Genomic DNA, 16,062 nt, shown 5'->3' on the forward strand with positions numbered 1-16,062 from the left:
TGATAACTATCAGGCGAAGAAGCAACACGCAAATATATAGAAACGACTTAGGGTATTCCTTGTGATTACATATGCTTTTATTGAAACATTCACTAGTCAAAACCGATCTTTGTAAAGACCCAAGTTTTAAGCGACGCTATGGTATTTAGAGAAAGAATTTTTGCCAATAACAACATTTACTACAACAACAATTCAGAAAAATATTCAAAATATCCACTTTGTGACAAAACCCAAATATATATTCACGAAGTTCTGGCGAAGAATTCACGCGTGGTGGCGCTCGCAATATAAACACGAAGTGGCGAATTTCTTAACAATCAGCAAAAACATGGTACAAACAACAGGCATCAGCAAAACTCAACACAAAATAAAAATAAAAGCATTCCAAAAGACACCTTTATCTTCAACTAATGAAAAACCGCTTGGTATGGAATTTTAAGATAAATTATTAAAAAAGCAACCATATGAGTGGGATAAAAACAATTTCAACAACATCCTTTTAGCAGAACTTCGTGTACAATAATAGGTTTTTACATTGCTTCGTAGTTCCGTTGATAGTTATATCATTTTATACAAAATACGTGTGATGTAGTCCATGTTTTTCGAGCATAATTAATGCTCTTCTATACCCTTTTGTATTTGGCAGAGCTAATTTTAATAAATTTGTTGAAAGAATGTAAATCTTCATCTAAAAACACTAGTGGAGAAGTTACAGACGAAAACATGTAGATATTCTGATGTTTCGTAAATGGATACCAAATGTAGCAAGCACTTCAATTCATTGTACCGGTGAACAGATTAGTGGATAAGAATTCGCCAAAGAGATTTGGATATTTAAATTGAGACATTTTCATTTTCCGTCATTTTGAAAAGTGGTTTGTTTCCTATCGTGTTTATGAGTGATACTATCCCCCAAAATACGGTACTCCGTACCAAGTTGGCGGACACCGGGACGTAGTATGTGTACCAAGTAAGAGTTAGGCCATAATTTTCCTTATTTTAGTTGTATTACGAGTTCGGGGACTAGCCAAGTGACTTCCGTAGTATTTGTACCTGAAATTATGGCCTAACTCTAACCTGGTACACGTACTACGTTCCGGTGTCCACCATCTTGGGGCGCATACTGCAGGAGCCCCAAAAATACTATATATATACCAAAAGTTTTATTTTGATCGCTGTTACAACTTTATCGTGGCACTGGTTATGTTCTATGGCGAAAAAACAAATATGGCGTATTTCAATCACACTGTAAAAATTAAGTATTCCTATAAGTAGGAAAAATGCAATAAAGGTGTATGTTCTTGCGCAAAAATTTCAATTGATAAGACATGACTAATTCACTGTTTCGTAATCTCCAATTTACGATTAAGTAGATAACAAAAATGATTCCTAAAATAATAGGATTTATTTAATAGTAGGCAAATGGATTGACACCCGATACTCGATAAATTCATTTTATTTGGTATTAAAAGTGTGTAATATTCCAAATCTCGTTTTAGCATTTAAAACGGAACGCCAACGTTTCTGTATTACATATATAATTAACCAACTTATTTCGCGATTACATTACAATTCCCAACCGCCAGAGGCGTTTTATTTTTTGGAAAACACACAGACAGATCATGACATTAACCTCGAAAAAATAAAATGGAAATAGTGACGACTTACACATGTTTACCGTCATGAAGACGTGGATGACATCGCAAACTTTTCTGCGATTCTTTTTCTGATTCCAAATTAATATTGTATAGCAGTATTTAGCGTATTTTGATTTGACATTATTTCCCTAGCTCGTAGTAATTTTGTAATAGTCCTAGATGGAACATTGGACAAAACTGAATATAGATAATTTCTTGATCAAGTTCTTATACCCGATATAATGTTAAGTTAGGCAAAAACAGCTAATTAGGCCTTGTTTCGTGGAGACGCAAAGTGGTTCAAGCAACCTCAACCCTGTAATTATAAATCTTGGGAAGTTGTGCAGCTTAGTACGAGATTAGATTGAGAAACTTTGAAGGAAAGATAAAACTGCAGTAGCGCGAAAAGTATTCGAAAAGTATATATCAAATTTTTCATTATAAAAATATTATAAGATTTATGAATGTTTTATGTTGAAATGTTTTTTGTATCTATATTAGTTTAGTCGATAAGAATATAGCTTCTAGATATAACGGTAAGTTGAAAAGCGAAAACTAGATTGTCATAAGCGGAGAGCGCAACGAGTTAAGACAAATTACAGATAAAGGCGAAAAATAGTGAAACAGTACAGTCCATAAAAGTTCAAATAAGGTGAAGAAAGATCTTGAGTAGGGATGGGTTATGAAATGTATATACATCTTTTAAAAATTAAGATATCAAAAGCGTTCTACTATTTTGAAGAGATGAAATTTGCTATATAATTATATCGTAATATTAAATAAATTCGTTGTAATTTATCATTATCGAGTTATTGAAAGTGGTAACAAAAAATTTAATATCTATTGACCGAATTTGTCCATCATTCAATTTACATATAAAATACTTTTGTTAAACAGCTTGTTGTGGGTTGATTTGAATAATTTTTCGAAATCTTTTTTTTTTAAACAAAACCAGTCATTTCATCCGTACAAAACTTATGTTTGTTTACTTTATGTTCTCTTTAATTTTTAGACATAATATCGAACGTTAAATATACCGATGTAAACAGCGCCGATACCATCGCGTGATTATTTCTTGATAATTATAGTCTTTCTGTTTTTTAGCTATATATAACAAACATAGTTTTTTCAAAGCCTATACTTGTTTTAATGTTTATTCTCTTCAAAACATTAAACTGCTACAACTTACGTTGAATTCTCATATTTCAGGAATATCAAATCTTTGGATTACAATTATCTGACGTTTGAATAACAAACTGAGATAGATTTTTATCTGACCACAATCACATTCATCGTTCTCTTTGTTGACGTTTTATGGAATCTATTATGCAAGCGTGCAATGATCTATTTTCCCAAAAGTGAACATGACGTCTCACGATACTTGGAAACGGAAAATACGTAAAAAGAATAAACGTTGAAACGACGTTTATTGAAACTTTTATAAACTGATTGATAAACTTATTATAATTGACAACTACTCATTGGAATATCGTACTGCAAAACAACATGGCGATGGCAAGTATTCCCGCTATGAATAACAGGAAAAGTCACGTGACATTTCCCAACAGCAATCCATGTCTTCAAGACATTTTGGGTGAGTGATCTTTAATTTGTCTTATTCATGGAATGGGTATAGGGATCTTTCTTCAGTTATTTTAGCATCAACGTACGACTAATGAGAAATTAACAAATTTGGAATAATATATATTCAGCAAATACAGCAAAATGACTCATTCTTGGTCCCTCTTACCTGTTTTATTTATTTTTCCTTTAAATTTTCTCTATACTAATTCTTTTTCATCAACTAATCTGTCATTTTATATTATCTTCATCCCGTTTCTCTCTTACATTTTTTAATTACATTTTTGCGCCTTTTACTCCTCTTTTTTCTTTCAATGTTCAAACTTTGCTTTCCCCCATTTGCCCCTTATTACTTATCGAAGTTAATCGGTAAGTATGTTGATAGGTATTTGTCTGTCTGTATGTCTGTCTGTTAGATGCACGCGATATCTCACGAAAGCGAGATTGAATCTGTTCCAGATTTTGCATGTGCATTCATCATATGTCGGACCAGAAGCCTATTGATTTTGGATGAATAATGTCGTATAATTAACGAGTTAATAATTAATTAATTAATGATGGGACACAAGGTGTCATTATGGAGTAGAAGCGCTGTTCTGGGGGATCCCTTTAATTAACTTTCGGTCGATAAGTCTTCGGTCTCGGACCGATATTCTCGTTTATTACTTATCGATCTTTATTTAGATCGGTAAGTATGTGGATAGGTATTTGTCTGTCTGTTAGATGCACGTGATATCTCACGAAAGCGAGATTGAATCTGCTCCAGATTTTGCATGTGCATTCATCATATCTCGGACCAAAAACCTATGTCGTATAATCAGCGAGTTATTAATTAATTAGTGATGGGATACGCGGTGTCACTATAGAGTCATAAATCGAAACCGCAGTTTCGATCGATAAGTCTTCGGTCTCCGACCGATATCCTCGTTTCTTGCTTTGATACAATTTTGATGACTTGTGATTGTGTATGTGAGCTTGAAATAATTGAACTTAAGCGCAAGCGCGTTTTTATATGAAAACTATGGTCATTGATGTTGAAAATCTTGACTCCAGAACACTGAAAACGTGGCATCACGCCGCAAATGTGACGCCATAATATATGTTCAAAGGTGCGGGAACGGTTCCGAGTTTTTTGCATTCAAATTTACCACCGCTTGAGAATACATACCAATATAAAGAACAATAAATTTCTTTCCTAAAATTTTAGACGTCACAAAAACAGTTTGGGATATTACGTTGCAATGCTATTTTAAACAGTCAAATTTTATGAGCGATTAAAAATTGTTATAATTATCATCACTTAACTAAAAGTGAACAATTTTGATTGTTTCAGTTTAGTTTTCATTCTGCACTAACACTTATGAATCACACGAGTATATCTTTTAAGTCTGTACAAGAATGCTGTTTTTAGCTTGTTCCTCGACAATGATTATAGGGTTTGTCAGAGAATCGTGACGAGCATATCCTTCGTTGAAGACTACTATTCTAGTTAAAGTTGGAATTGTTTTCCAACGTTCCTATGTTAAACAGTTTGGAGTAAAGCAAATATAAACAAATTAGCAGAGATTGATAATCCTAAACAATGTCTTGCCTTGTTTGCAAACTGATAAAATATAGAAATTTGACTACATTTCCTTGCTGTTTATTTGTATTCCCTAGTATTCTAAACACTTAGCCTTCGATTCATATTCATATTTTCCCAAAAGTACCATATTCACAAATCAGAATAAAAATATATCTATTATACATCGGACAATTACATACTCTTTAATTACTTAAATTTTGATTTATGAGATTTTAAAAATTTTAAAAGAAATTTCTCGTTTGTTTTATTTCCCCTTTTAGTGCGATTGAATATATTTTGCATTGAAGTGTACGGCGGTCACTTTTTTGGCACGAGATCAAGTAGAAGTTTTGTTGAATTTGATATCTTATTGCACAAAGTTCAAACAACATCGTCCATGAAATTTCGAAATAATTATCTTTGGATAGCGTGTGACTATTTGATCTACAGCAGTGATTCTCAACCTGTGGTACGCCTACCACTGGTGGTACTTGGGAGCTTTCCAAGTGGTACGCAAGCAGCTTTTTACTATTGCAACAATTAACTTTTGAGTTGGCTAAAATACCAGTCTTTGGCCTTATAGAATATAAATCGCCCTCGTCCGCTACTACCCATCTAAATAGAAACGAGACGGGCATGTTTTCGGCCGTTTTATGTGTTACGTTCACAATGCATCTGCATTGAGAAATCGGCAACGAAGGGAGCGTTCTTTGGGTGTGGTGTGTCGAGATACCCTGATAGCGCCTTGATACATTATAATGATGTTATTATTGCTATCTGATGTTTGTGTTGGATGATCGGCATAATCTTGGGTTTTGAGGGTAATTAATTTGGAGACTAGATTAGGCAGTTCGTGATAGCGGCTAACTCCGAACAAAGTATATTCGTCTGAGTTTTGCCATAATTCGATTCGTTTTGCGATGATTTAAGCCTTTCAGCTCTGACGGTAGACGGCGCAAATTCTCTTGCGATTCTGCACGCAATTAATACTGCATATAATTAACACATTGAAACTTTGCATGGAGGTCTAAAAATGGATGTAGTGCCACATAAAATACTACCATAACGCGTTGATTGTGCCATTGTTCCCTACTACAAAAAGGGGTTTTTTCGGTGGTACGCAGCCAGGGTAAAAACATAAAAGTGGTACGCGGCTAGTAAAAGGTTGAGAACCACTGATCTACAGCAATAATAACTTGGACTTATTTTTAAACATGTTTGTTCGCTTATAACAAATCTTAACCCCATTTGAAATAAAGGTCAGACTAAAACTTGCAGCTCTATTTGCGTTGTATTGCGCGTCTTTTTCATTTCGATGTGGTGCGCCACTAAGTCTCCATTTAACCGCACCAAAACCTCGACATCGTATGTAGGTTATAATAGCGTAATATTGAGCACATCAAAAAATGGAATGATTTTGTCACTTTTTCATTCTCATTAATTGAATGTAAATGAGCCATATCATAATGGAGAAGAAGTTCAGTTAAAAAATTTTAAACTGTTTGACATTCTGATTGTTTCTGTTCATTTTGTCGAGTCTTCGGTTATATTGAAGATAATTAATGTATCGATCCTCAAGCACGATTTTTATGTATCTTAATATAATTATCCCTTCACATAAATTAATCGTAGCAAAATTTAAAAAAAACTTTTATTACTCAAAAATCTCGATTCGTAATTTTTAAAAATATAAAATGACTCGAACATGTATAAATATATAAAAAAAAATTTATATACACTGTATTTCATTAATCTTCACTTCATAAATAATCGAAAAATGAAACCAAACTAGTCAAGTTCGGTTCAACTTTTTCGCATGACATCATTCTTAATTTGTCAATTTCCGTTCTTACAACTCACAATTATTTGTGACGCTGTTATTATTTTGTCATCAAGAATCACTCTTATGTGTTTCGAAACTTTGTTGAAGGCATTTTATTGGAACGAATCTTTACTGTTATTTCCACAGGTTGAACTCAAAAATATCTCCAATATATATTAAAAAAAACTTGTCCACACATGTTATATAAAAATCAAATGGTATAATTTCTGAAAATAAGAGATTACAAAACATTATTATAACGTAATTTCCAATAAAATTTATATTGTATACTAGAAACCAAAATGTTGGGAGTTGTCAGATTAAAATTGTGTTTTTTTTACACATTCATAACATATATTCTACTTACTACTAAAATATATTCTGACTGTTAAATCTTCGCCCGGGGCTAAGTGCGCATATGAGATGTATCATTAAGTCAGTTTAACATGTTCAAAACTCATATCAAAGACTTAGTCAATCGTAATAATAACTTTCAAACAATATGGAAAAAACTTTTAAGCTAATAATGGGGGCAATGGTCAGTCAGTAAATTGACTACCACAGGCCGGAAAGAAAATGGCTATATTTATTACGCCATTTGAAAATGATGTTACAAGTTATAAAAAAGAAAAGCAATAATCACATTGAAACAGTTTTCGTAAATTGGTACAATGAGTTCATTTTTTTACAATCTGGTTTAGTATTTGGTCGTTAATAGTTTGCTTACATATATATCATTTGAAAATATAATTAAATTATTATAAAACGAAAATTGCTGCAGAAATTCTATAAATACATGAATCGTTTGTTGTTATTGTTTTTCTTTTTGTAGTTGTTGTTGATAGAATATCGCTTTTCTTCTTGTGAACTAATCAATTTTAAAATTTCAAGATTTGAATATAAAAAATGATATACGACAATCATTTTTATATTTTTTCAGACTTTTCCAAGTTCTTTTAGAGTTTTAGACCCTACGTTTCATCCAAATTTGGCAGTTTTTTTTTTAATTTACAGGCACACTTTTATATGACCTTTGATACATACGGTTTAACCCTTTTGCCTGGAATATCTGTCAACATCGCGGTATAACTGTGACCTTCATGTCCATATATTTGAGTATTTCTGTCTTGTTCACAATCACCATCTTGAACTATTAACTTTTGGAAACATTTCAAGTATTAATCACATTCTCTTTCCGTTGTATTTCGAATTACTGAAATAACAGGTTTCTATTTGAAGTATAGAAATAGGAAATGTATTGACAAAAATTGAAAGTTTCAAGCGTATTATTACAAAGGTGTATTTTGTCCGACCTAACGGGCAAAAGTTCAAAGTTGGGGTCAATTGGCTGGAGAGTCGTTTAGTCTGGTTTAGAGTCTGTTGTTTAAAACCGAAATCGCCTCTAGTTCTAATGTACTATATTATGGTGTTATCATATGCTTCACAGTAAGAAATTTTTCGTATTTATTGTAGTTTATTATTTGATTTTAATGTCAAATTGTCTCCTAAATTTATTTGAAAGCAAGTTACAGTCAATAGACAACCCTTTAGAAAATTCCTCTAGATGGCGCTACATCATCGAGTTGAGACAAACCTCAATATCGACCGAAAGGTGTGAAAGGTCACTAGCATTTACCATGTGCAATGATCACCTTTATTTTGCCAAATATTGCGTCGATCACCAATTGTGGTGTCGTGACGGAAATCTAACGGTAGATAATAGATATATCGATTTCCATCACCAGCGTGCTAATACCTAGTTTGCTAAGCGCCAAGCCTACCTAAGGAATGGAGCAACGGAATACTCTTCAATTCAAGATAAAATAAATCATTACTTGTCATTAAAAGGAATATATATATTAATGTTAATAAAATAAAGTTAAAAACAAAATTCAGTTTTATTTATCCTATTTTCTTTAATTAAAATCGAGACAAAATTGAACGCCACCACAAAAATTGGGGGTTTGAAGATAACTTATTGGTCTAGAATCCAGTGAAGTTTTTAAAAATTAATCTACCTCAAATTGTACACATAGTCTGTCAAACTCATCTGATAAACAACGAACTGTTGACCCATAGTGCAATGGTGAAAGTTCCATTAGACATGGAGGTGTACATATGGATCGTTTGCCGAATTCTTGTTGTTATAATTGTTTTCCTGCGCAACTAACAAACCAATCCCATTTTTATTTATTCAGAAATAGGAGGAGTTGCTAGACGCCCATTACTGCACTTATATATTTTTTATTTCCCTGATTCACATACGACCAATATTTCACTAAGCATTTTGCTGTTTTATTTTAATTAAAGTGGGAAAACTCGGTGCTAAGTCCTTACTACACCGGTACCGATTGGCTACCTCATGTCAATATATTTGAGCATCGCCCTCTTATTTTTCACTGAAGATATTTGCAATGAATTTTTTTGTAATTTAAGATTTGCGTTCTTCACTATTCCCATTTCGCGTACAACGCTTTTGTGCTTCAGGATTGTTAAAAATTGTCTTCGTAACTTAGACAAATAACCGATTTTTGACGAAATTAACTCATTATGTCTGATAAGACGTTTTTTCGTTTATTGATAATTCAAAGTAAAAGATATCTATTTAATTTTAGAGCAGTATCTGTTTTTTGTTATTTTTTAGAACAATTTTAAAAATTTCTTTCACCTTACGCCCATTTGTTTCTTTGATACGACAGCAAAATAAATGTCCATCTCATTCTATTAATTTCTTTCCTGATTACTGTTATTTGAACTGATACCACTTAGTCTCTATTTAACAGGCTTATTCGGTAGCGCACATGGTACGGTCGTCTTATGGGTGTTTGTGTTTATATAAATATTTGTTAGCTAACAGGAAGTTGAATTAGGATTTCACGGCATTGTCATGAAAATATTCAATCTTGTTTTTAAGAAATTTTGACAAAAGTCTGATTCGTTTAATTATGCTCCTCGAAGTATATCAAAATATTGGAGTTGCCTGCCCATCTATAACCGTCACATTCTGTGATGTCGTCATGCGTTTGATACCTTAGGGGTTAGAGAATGATTAGAAACTTGAAAGTATTTGGAACTTTTCACCATCGGGCACAAAATTTGGCATATATATATATATATATATAAACTTCATGCCATAAAAGAATTTATAAAGTCGGCCCAGTACAATTTACATTAGTTATGTGATGTATATGTATATACTTGTCAAGATACTAAGGAGAAATGTTATTTGATCTAACTTGAAAAACAACTTCTTGATAGATAGAAAAGTTGACAAATTTTTTGGCAATTATACGAACAAATATGATTTTAAGTAAATCAAATATAACTTCTTGATTTTGAGGCGGATCCCGTATGGCTTGTTTTAAAGTAAAGTATTTGTTGTGATGAGTGCCTCAGTAATCCTCATTGTCGTCATTAGTCTAAAATTAATCTCGGATTACAAACTAAATTTTCGGTTAGATTTTCACCCGGCTTCATAAAATTAGATTTTCACCCGGCTTCGTGAAATATTTTAAAATCATAAATACCCACAAAAAGGACAGTTATAAATGAGATAAAAAAGTTCTGCAGGCAAGATCTATTCGACAATTTTCCAACTGCAATTGCTTTGAACAAGGAGGAGACATCTGTAGACATTCAGTGTGTTTTTATTTCAAGATGGTAAAATCTTTTCAGTTGTCTTGATCTACAACATGTTTTTCATCCTGAACTAAAGGCTGTTGTTGCTATTAGTACACAACCTAAATTGCGTATCTGTTAGACTGAATAGGTTGAGGAGTTCTGTCTCAGGCGCAGTTAGTTCTGAATTAGTCTCAGAATACATTTTCAGTCTGGTGTAAAGCATATTACGAATTGTATTTCAATATATAGAAAATAGATTTAAGTTGTATAATATTAAAATTATGATATTCATTACCAACTATTGGTTAGGACAATGATACGGTTTAACCCGACACGGAAGTCGTTAACATACAATTTCAAAATTGTTGTCAAATCTGAGAGGATTCATGCGATTAATTAATGTTTAGAAAAATTTTCATATGGCTCGCTTTTGAAATAAATAACGAAAATGAGAAATTACAAATGAACAGAATAATTTAGGTTGGAGAAAGTTATTAAATAATAATCTAGTAAAGTTGTAATCTAAACTTCGTTGTATGTAGATTGCTTGAGAACTGATCTAAGGTTTCCCCAAAATCGAACCGAAAAATCGACAAAGGACTCCTGAAACCTGGAATCATATCATATCTAATCATAAAAAATAAAAACGGAATTATTTTAAAAAAAAATTTTAGAATATGCGGCATTTTTAAATATTCCTTTTTTTTTGATAATCAACTATAATAAATTCGATTTTAGGCTCAGATTTCCATCAAGTAATTATGTTACTTGTGTTTCAGTCCTATAATTACTTGACAATAATTTTGATAATAATATTTTCTATTTATCCTAAATGTGTCGAACAATTTCTGAACTTTGAAATTTACAGTTCATTTTCACGAAACTGAAATAGTACAGTAATACTTCTTTCTCAAAAAATATTTATCGAGAGGTAGAAGCAATAACCATACAAAATTTTATTTGATAATGATTTTTGAAAAATAAATAATGTTGTGACATATTCTCATTGGTCATATCGGGAAACACGTAGGTTTTGTGGTGCTATTATTACATTCCATTTTATTGTCGATTCTTATCTGTGAAAACCGATGTCGCGGCACATCACGAAAAGTTTTGGTATGCACTAAAATTAGTCTATACGCATCGATATAAATACATTTAAAAAAAATTCAGTTGAAATTTGAAATATAAATTATGGGTCACAGTTGAATTTTTCTCTTTCGAATTTTGCATCAACGATAGGAAACAAAAATATCGAAATGTATATTTGTACATGTCTGTGATCACTGACTTAAACTTGTAATAAGAAAACGTTGAAATTCTTCTTAAAATAAAAATTGCCCGAACGACCCAACCCACATAGGAAAGGATGTTTATTAATTTGTATGCTCTTGAAACGCTGGAACAATTTAATTGAAACTGAAACTAAAAGATTGAGATTCTTGAAAAAATTTAGTGTCTACAAGTTTCCCGATGAATGTTTCCTATGAGTTATTGTTGGAATAAATCTAATTAAGTTAAATGAAAGGTGGGTACTATTGTTCCTAGCGGATAGGTGGATTTCGCTTTCATAAGCAGTAAGGCACACGATTAAGAGATTTGTTTGAAAGAACTAGGCGGAGCAATTTACATACATAAATCTATTAGTCTTTCAATTAGATATATATGTTCAGTTTACAAACTTTATAAATAATGTTCACATTTTCGTGCTAAAAATTTCAGTTATTTATGCAGAGTGCAAAAAACAGCTAAAAAATATCAGCATCTGTGTAAAAGTATAATTTCCCTTCAATAATAAAATTAACTTTATTAATCTTATTATAAAACTTAAGATGATTAATTTTGAATCTACAATCTAGTACAATATATATTTTCAGCGAATAAAAGTACGTCTAATCATTTTCTTATATAAACAATGCTTTAAACCAAAAAGGGGCGTCCATGAAATTTCATAAACATTAGTCAGGTAGTGCATGGTACCGCCATTCCGTTCATAAGATAAGACTAACTATAATTGCGACGGCGGCACCTTGTGCTATCGACTTTTTCTTCGATTTTCACAAAATTTCATCTCCGATGAAATAGAATACCGTAGCTGCCACTTTAAATCTTGCGAATGTTTAAAATAAATCGCCATAGCGAAGTATATTGCCAGAGTCAGCCATATTTAATATTATTTGTAAGAGATTGATATAAATTTTATTCAATCATTAAGTGAATAGTTTTCCAAATTTTCTTATTTTATTTGGACGAGACGTTTTATAGCATCAAATTTTTGTTAAATTTAACTTAGAATGAGCACAGACAGTGAAATCAGTTAAATTTTGACATGAAGTATATATAGAATTTGTCAAGCTTTGAGAAGTTTTATACTTTTGTAGTATTCGAATTGTTGTTTGACATTGTTCTGCAGTATTTTTCATCGTTTGGATATATTTTTAACGGCCAATTGATAGTGATTTGGAGAAGAGATGTTCAGCACTCATAAATGAAGGAACCTTTTTTTTTTCTAGGTTGCCACTGATTCAATTTAGGGGAGAGTACTAATCGGTATTTAGTTTTTGTCAATACGTTTTTTCTGCGTGTCTTTCTTATTAGTTATAGCTATTCATTGTACTGATCATTTGAACTAGACTATATGTGATGAGAGGGGAGGTTGGGTATAACAAGGAATGCAGGGATGAAAAAACAGCAAATTAATTTTGCATACAGCCTGGATGTCATATCATTGTAATATATTTGTCGGCCCTAACCTGAGTTCCAACACTTATTTTTCTAACAATAATATTTGTTCCATTTTTGACATGATTAATCAAAAGAAAATTAGTGAAAACGATTCTTGTCCTAATTAAACAGGCAAAATGATCGTAAACGTACTAATTAAGTGATAAACAAATGAACATAAGGATTTGGGTTGGAGAAAGTTATTAAATAATAATCTAGTAAAGTTGTAAGTTGTAATCTAAACCTCGTCGTGTGTAGATTGCTTGAGACCTGATCCAAGGTTCCCCCAAAATAAAAACTAATTAATAAATATTTTTTAGAGTGTGTGGCATTTTCAAATATCCCCTCTTTTTGAATATCAACTATAATAAATTCGATTTTTGACCCAAATTTTTGTCTAGTAATTTTTTCATTTGTGTTTCAGCCCTATGATTACTTGACATTCATTCCGACAATACTGTTTTTCTTGTATCCAAAATACATCGAAAAATTTCTAAAACGTACTCAATAAGTGATGCCGGTTTTTTAAGATATTTATTATTCATATGATATATATTATAACGTTAGACAGACTATTCAATGTTAACTATGTAGAGCACACATGTGTGGCAGATTATACAAATATTTTTGGAGGCAGTATTTTGTTAGCACTCACTCACGGTTTCAAATGTAGAAACGACTTCCGCATATTATATAATATCTTATTGAATGAGTTTGTTCTCTTTCATATAAGTCATTTTTATTCTTTTTCATCAGTGAAAAAGATCTGACACCGGGCATTGAGATTTTTTATATAAAGATAGTATGGGATAGATTGTTTTATGCATCGCGCAAAACTTGACGACCTACTCACTTACATTGGCGCCGAGTTGTTTGGCTGCTTTATCAATTCAGGAAACTGATGATGCAATTCAGTTACGAGATACTTCGCGTTTGCAATATTTCCATTCTAATCGGTGTAAAATTTCTTGACGCCATAACGTCGCGAGTGTAATATTTCAACTATGTTAAAAAGTTTGTTCGCTTTTCCTCTGTGTCATCTCGGATGTGATTAATACTAATCACGGATGTTTTGATTCTTTCTTAGCTTTCTAAAAAACAATTTTGTTGTGATAACGCCCTGGGTTTTTTCAAAACGTCTGTCAAAAACATTTTATTGTGTTGGGCGCGTGATCAATTGCAAAAATATCATTCTTCTTCAGACATATCTCTGTAAGCAGTTTTGAAAAGAAGTAGCCTAATGTTTTTGGATGAGACCACTTGTAAAAATTAGTACTAATAAATATTTTGAAAAAAGGTCGACAACTTCCAATTTAAGCATCAACACACTCGTAAGAAGTTATCGATAATCATGTTTAAGTTGAGGGTTAAATATATCTGGTTCAATGCTCCGCCTCCACCACATCACCCAGGTTGTGATAAACTAAGAGGGATATGCCCAACCAGTAAGAATTCAATTCCCAAATTATAGTTACCCCCTTGGGTCATTTGCCTGATTCGTCCCATAGAGATATACGCTTAATGATAACAGTAATAAAGTTTGGGACCTCCTGAAGTATGCGCACCAAGATGGCGCACAACATGAACTCAGGTTGTGTACCAGGTTAGGGTTCAGGTTATGCGACATCTTGATGCGCATACTTCAGGAGTACCAAAGTTTGAACAATATAATGTTTTTATTTAAAATTGTGAAATATATACCAGAATTTTCCTTCTGTTAGTGATAATGATGTGATTTTTAGGATGTCTCTATCAGACATCTTATGATTCATACATTGCGAGTTGAAGTAAAACAAAATTAAAACGAATAATAATTTAGCATAGGAAATATCGTAGCCAAGTTGTCTCGCACGCTGGAATGAGACTAGCTGATATTAGATACATTTATGCAATTTAAACACCAAAACGATTTATTGAACCGACATGATCTTTGCACATCTGGCGCCGCCTTCTTCCGTCATCGGAAATATCATGGACACTTCGGCATCGGGATTTCCCTACAACCCTATGTTTGTAAATTGTAAAGCCCATAAACTTCTTTAGGTAAAGCTCAAAAAACAGTATAAAAGATACGATCCGCTATAATTAAAGGTTCGATTACCTCGTATAGGAAAATTCTCATCGATGTTGTGAGGATGCACATTTTCTTTACCATAATTTTGTCAAGTACTTATTCACACATCCCTCCCAAGCAATCGTTGAAAAAGTGAAACGGGAGCACATCTCGTACAATCGGATGTTTTTTTTTATTAACTCTGGCCACTTAGTGTTATGTTGTTTTAAAAATACACAAATAATGAACGGAAAACAGCACAGTAAAGAAGTGGTCCCCAGGGCGCCAAACTCAAAGAGCCACTTTTATGAAATTTTAGACAAAGCGGAGCTGGGGCAATTATAATTTGTGTTCCATCCATACGTGGTTCGAACATAAATTGCATTTTAATCGTACGTTATTTGTGGACCATGCTTTCTAAAATGTGTTGTTTCTTGCATTATATCCTAGATGTGTTCGAGCGCTTGTTTGCGCACCGGAAATACTTGATCTCATTCGCACTTCCCATTTAGTTCCCGAGAGAAGTTGGATTAAGAAAAATCACGGGTTTAAAATTTGGTGATTGCGGGAAATTTTCGCATTTGTGCTGAGATGGCAGCTCAAGCGAATAAAGAATTATAGCGGTAGATTTTTGTCATTTAATTAAAGTACATTTAGTTATTTTCAGAACGAGTCCGAGAGACTTTTCGATACTTAGAAGTGGAATTCTTCATTTTTTATAAATAGAAACAGTGCACGATCAAGATACAGTATTATTAAAAGCTAATTTTAACTCTTTAAGAGATAGAATAGAAACAATGCACTAAGTTTTAGACAAAATTTAGGCAAGGTTTGTTATAATTCAATTTAGATTTAATTCAGAAAAAACTTTAGTGCATAAATTAATCGGTATATATACACTGTTGTGTCATAATTACATCAGATGACGTTGCTTATTGTAAATCCTTATTAGGAGAAACAGGCTTTCCGGTAAAAATTAAACAATATCGAATAAAGATTTTTGTGTGAATTGAAAAATCAAGACCCAGTTTAAATGTCTGTCGAGGCTGAATATAATGGG

The 16,062-nt window shown here is 32.4% G+C and overlaps 1 protein-coding gene across 1 annotated transcript in view; it reads left to right on the plus strand.

Moving 5' to 3' along the window:
* Window positions 1-3,128: 3,128 nt before the first annotated feature.
* The window catches only part of LOC120342770 (uncharacterized), a 42,567-nt gene continuing 29,633 nt past the window's right edge, over window positions 3,129-16,062 (plus strand). The window contains exon 1 of the mRNA XM_078110882.1: window positions 3,129-3,231. Within this exon, the coding sequence (XP_077967008.1) occupies window positions 3,144-3,231 (88 nt within the window). The 5' untranslated portion in view covers window positions 3,129-3,143. The remainder of the gene's footprint in view (window positions 3,232-16,062) is intronic.

Source organism: Styela clava, chromosome 3 (genome assembly GCF_964204865.1).
Source record: "Styela clava chromosome 3, kaStyClav1.hap1.2, whole genome shotgun sequence".
NCBI classification, from domain to species: Eukaryota; Metazoa; Chordata; class Ascidiacea; order Stolidobranchia; family Styelidae; genus Styela; species Styela clava.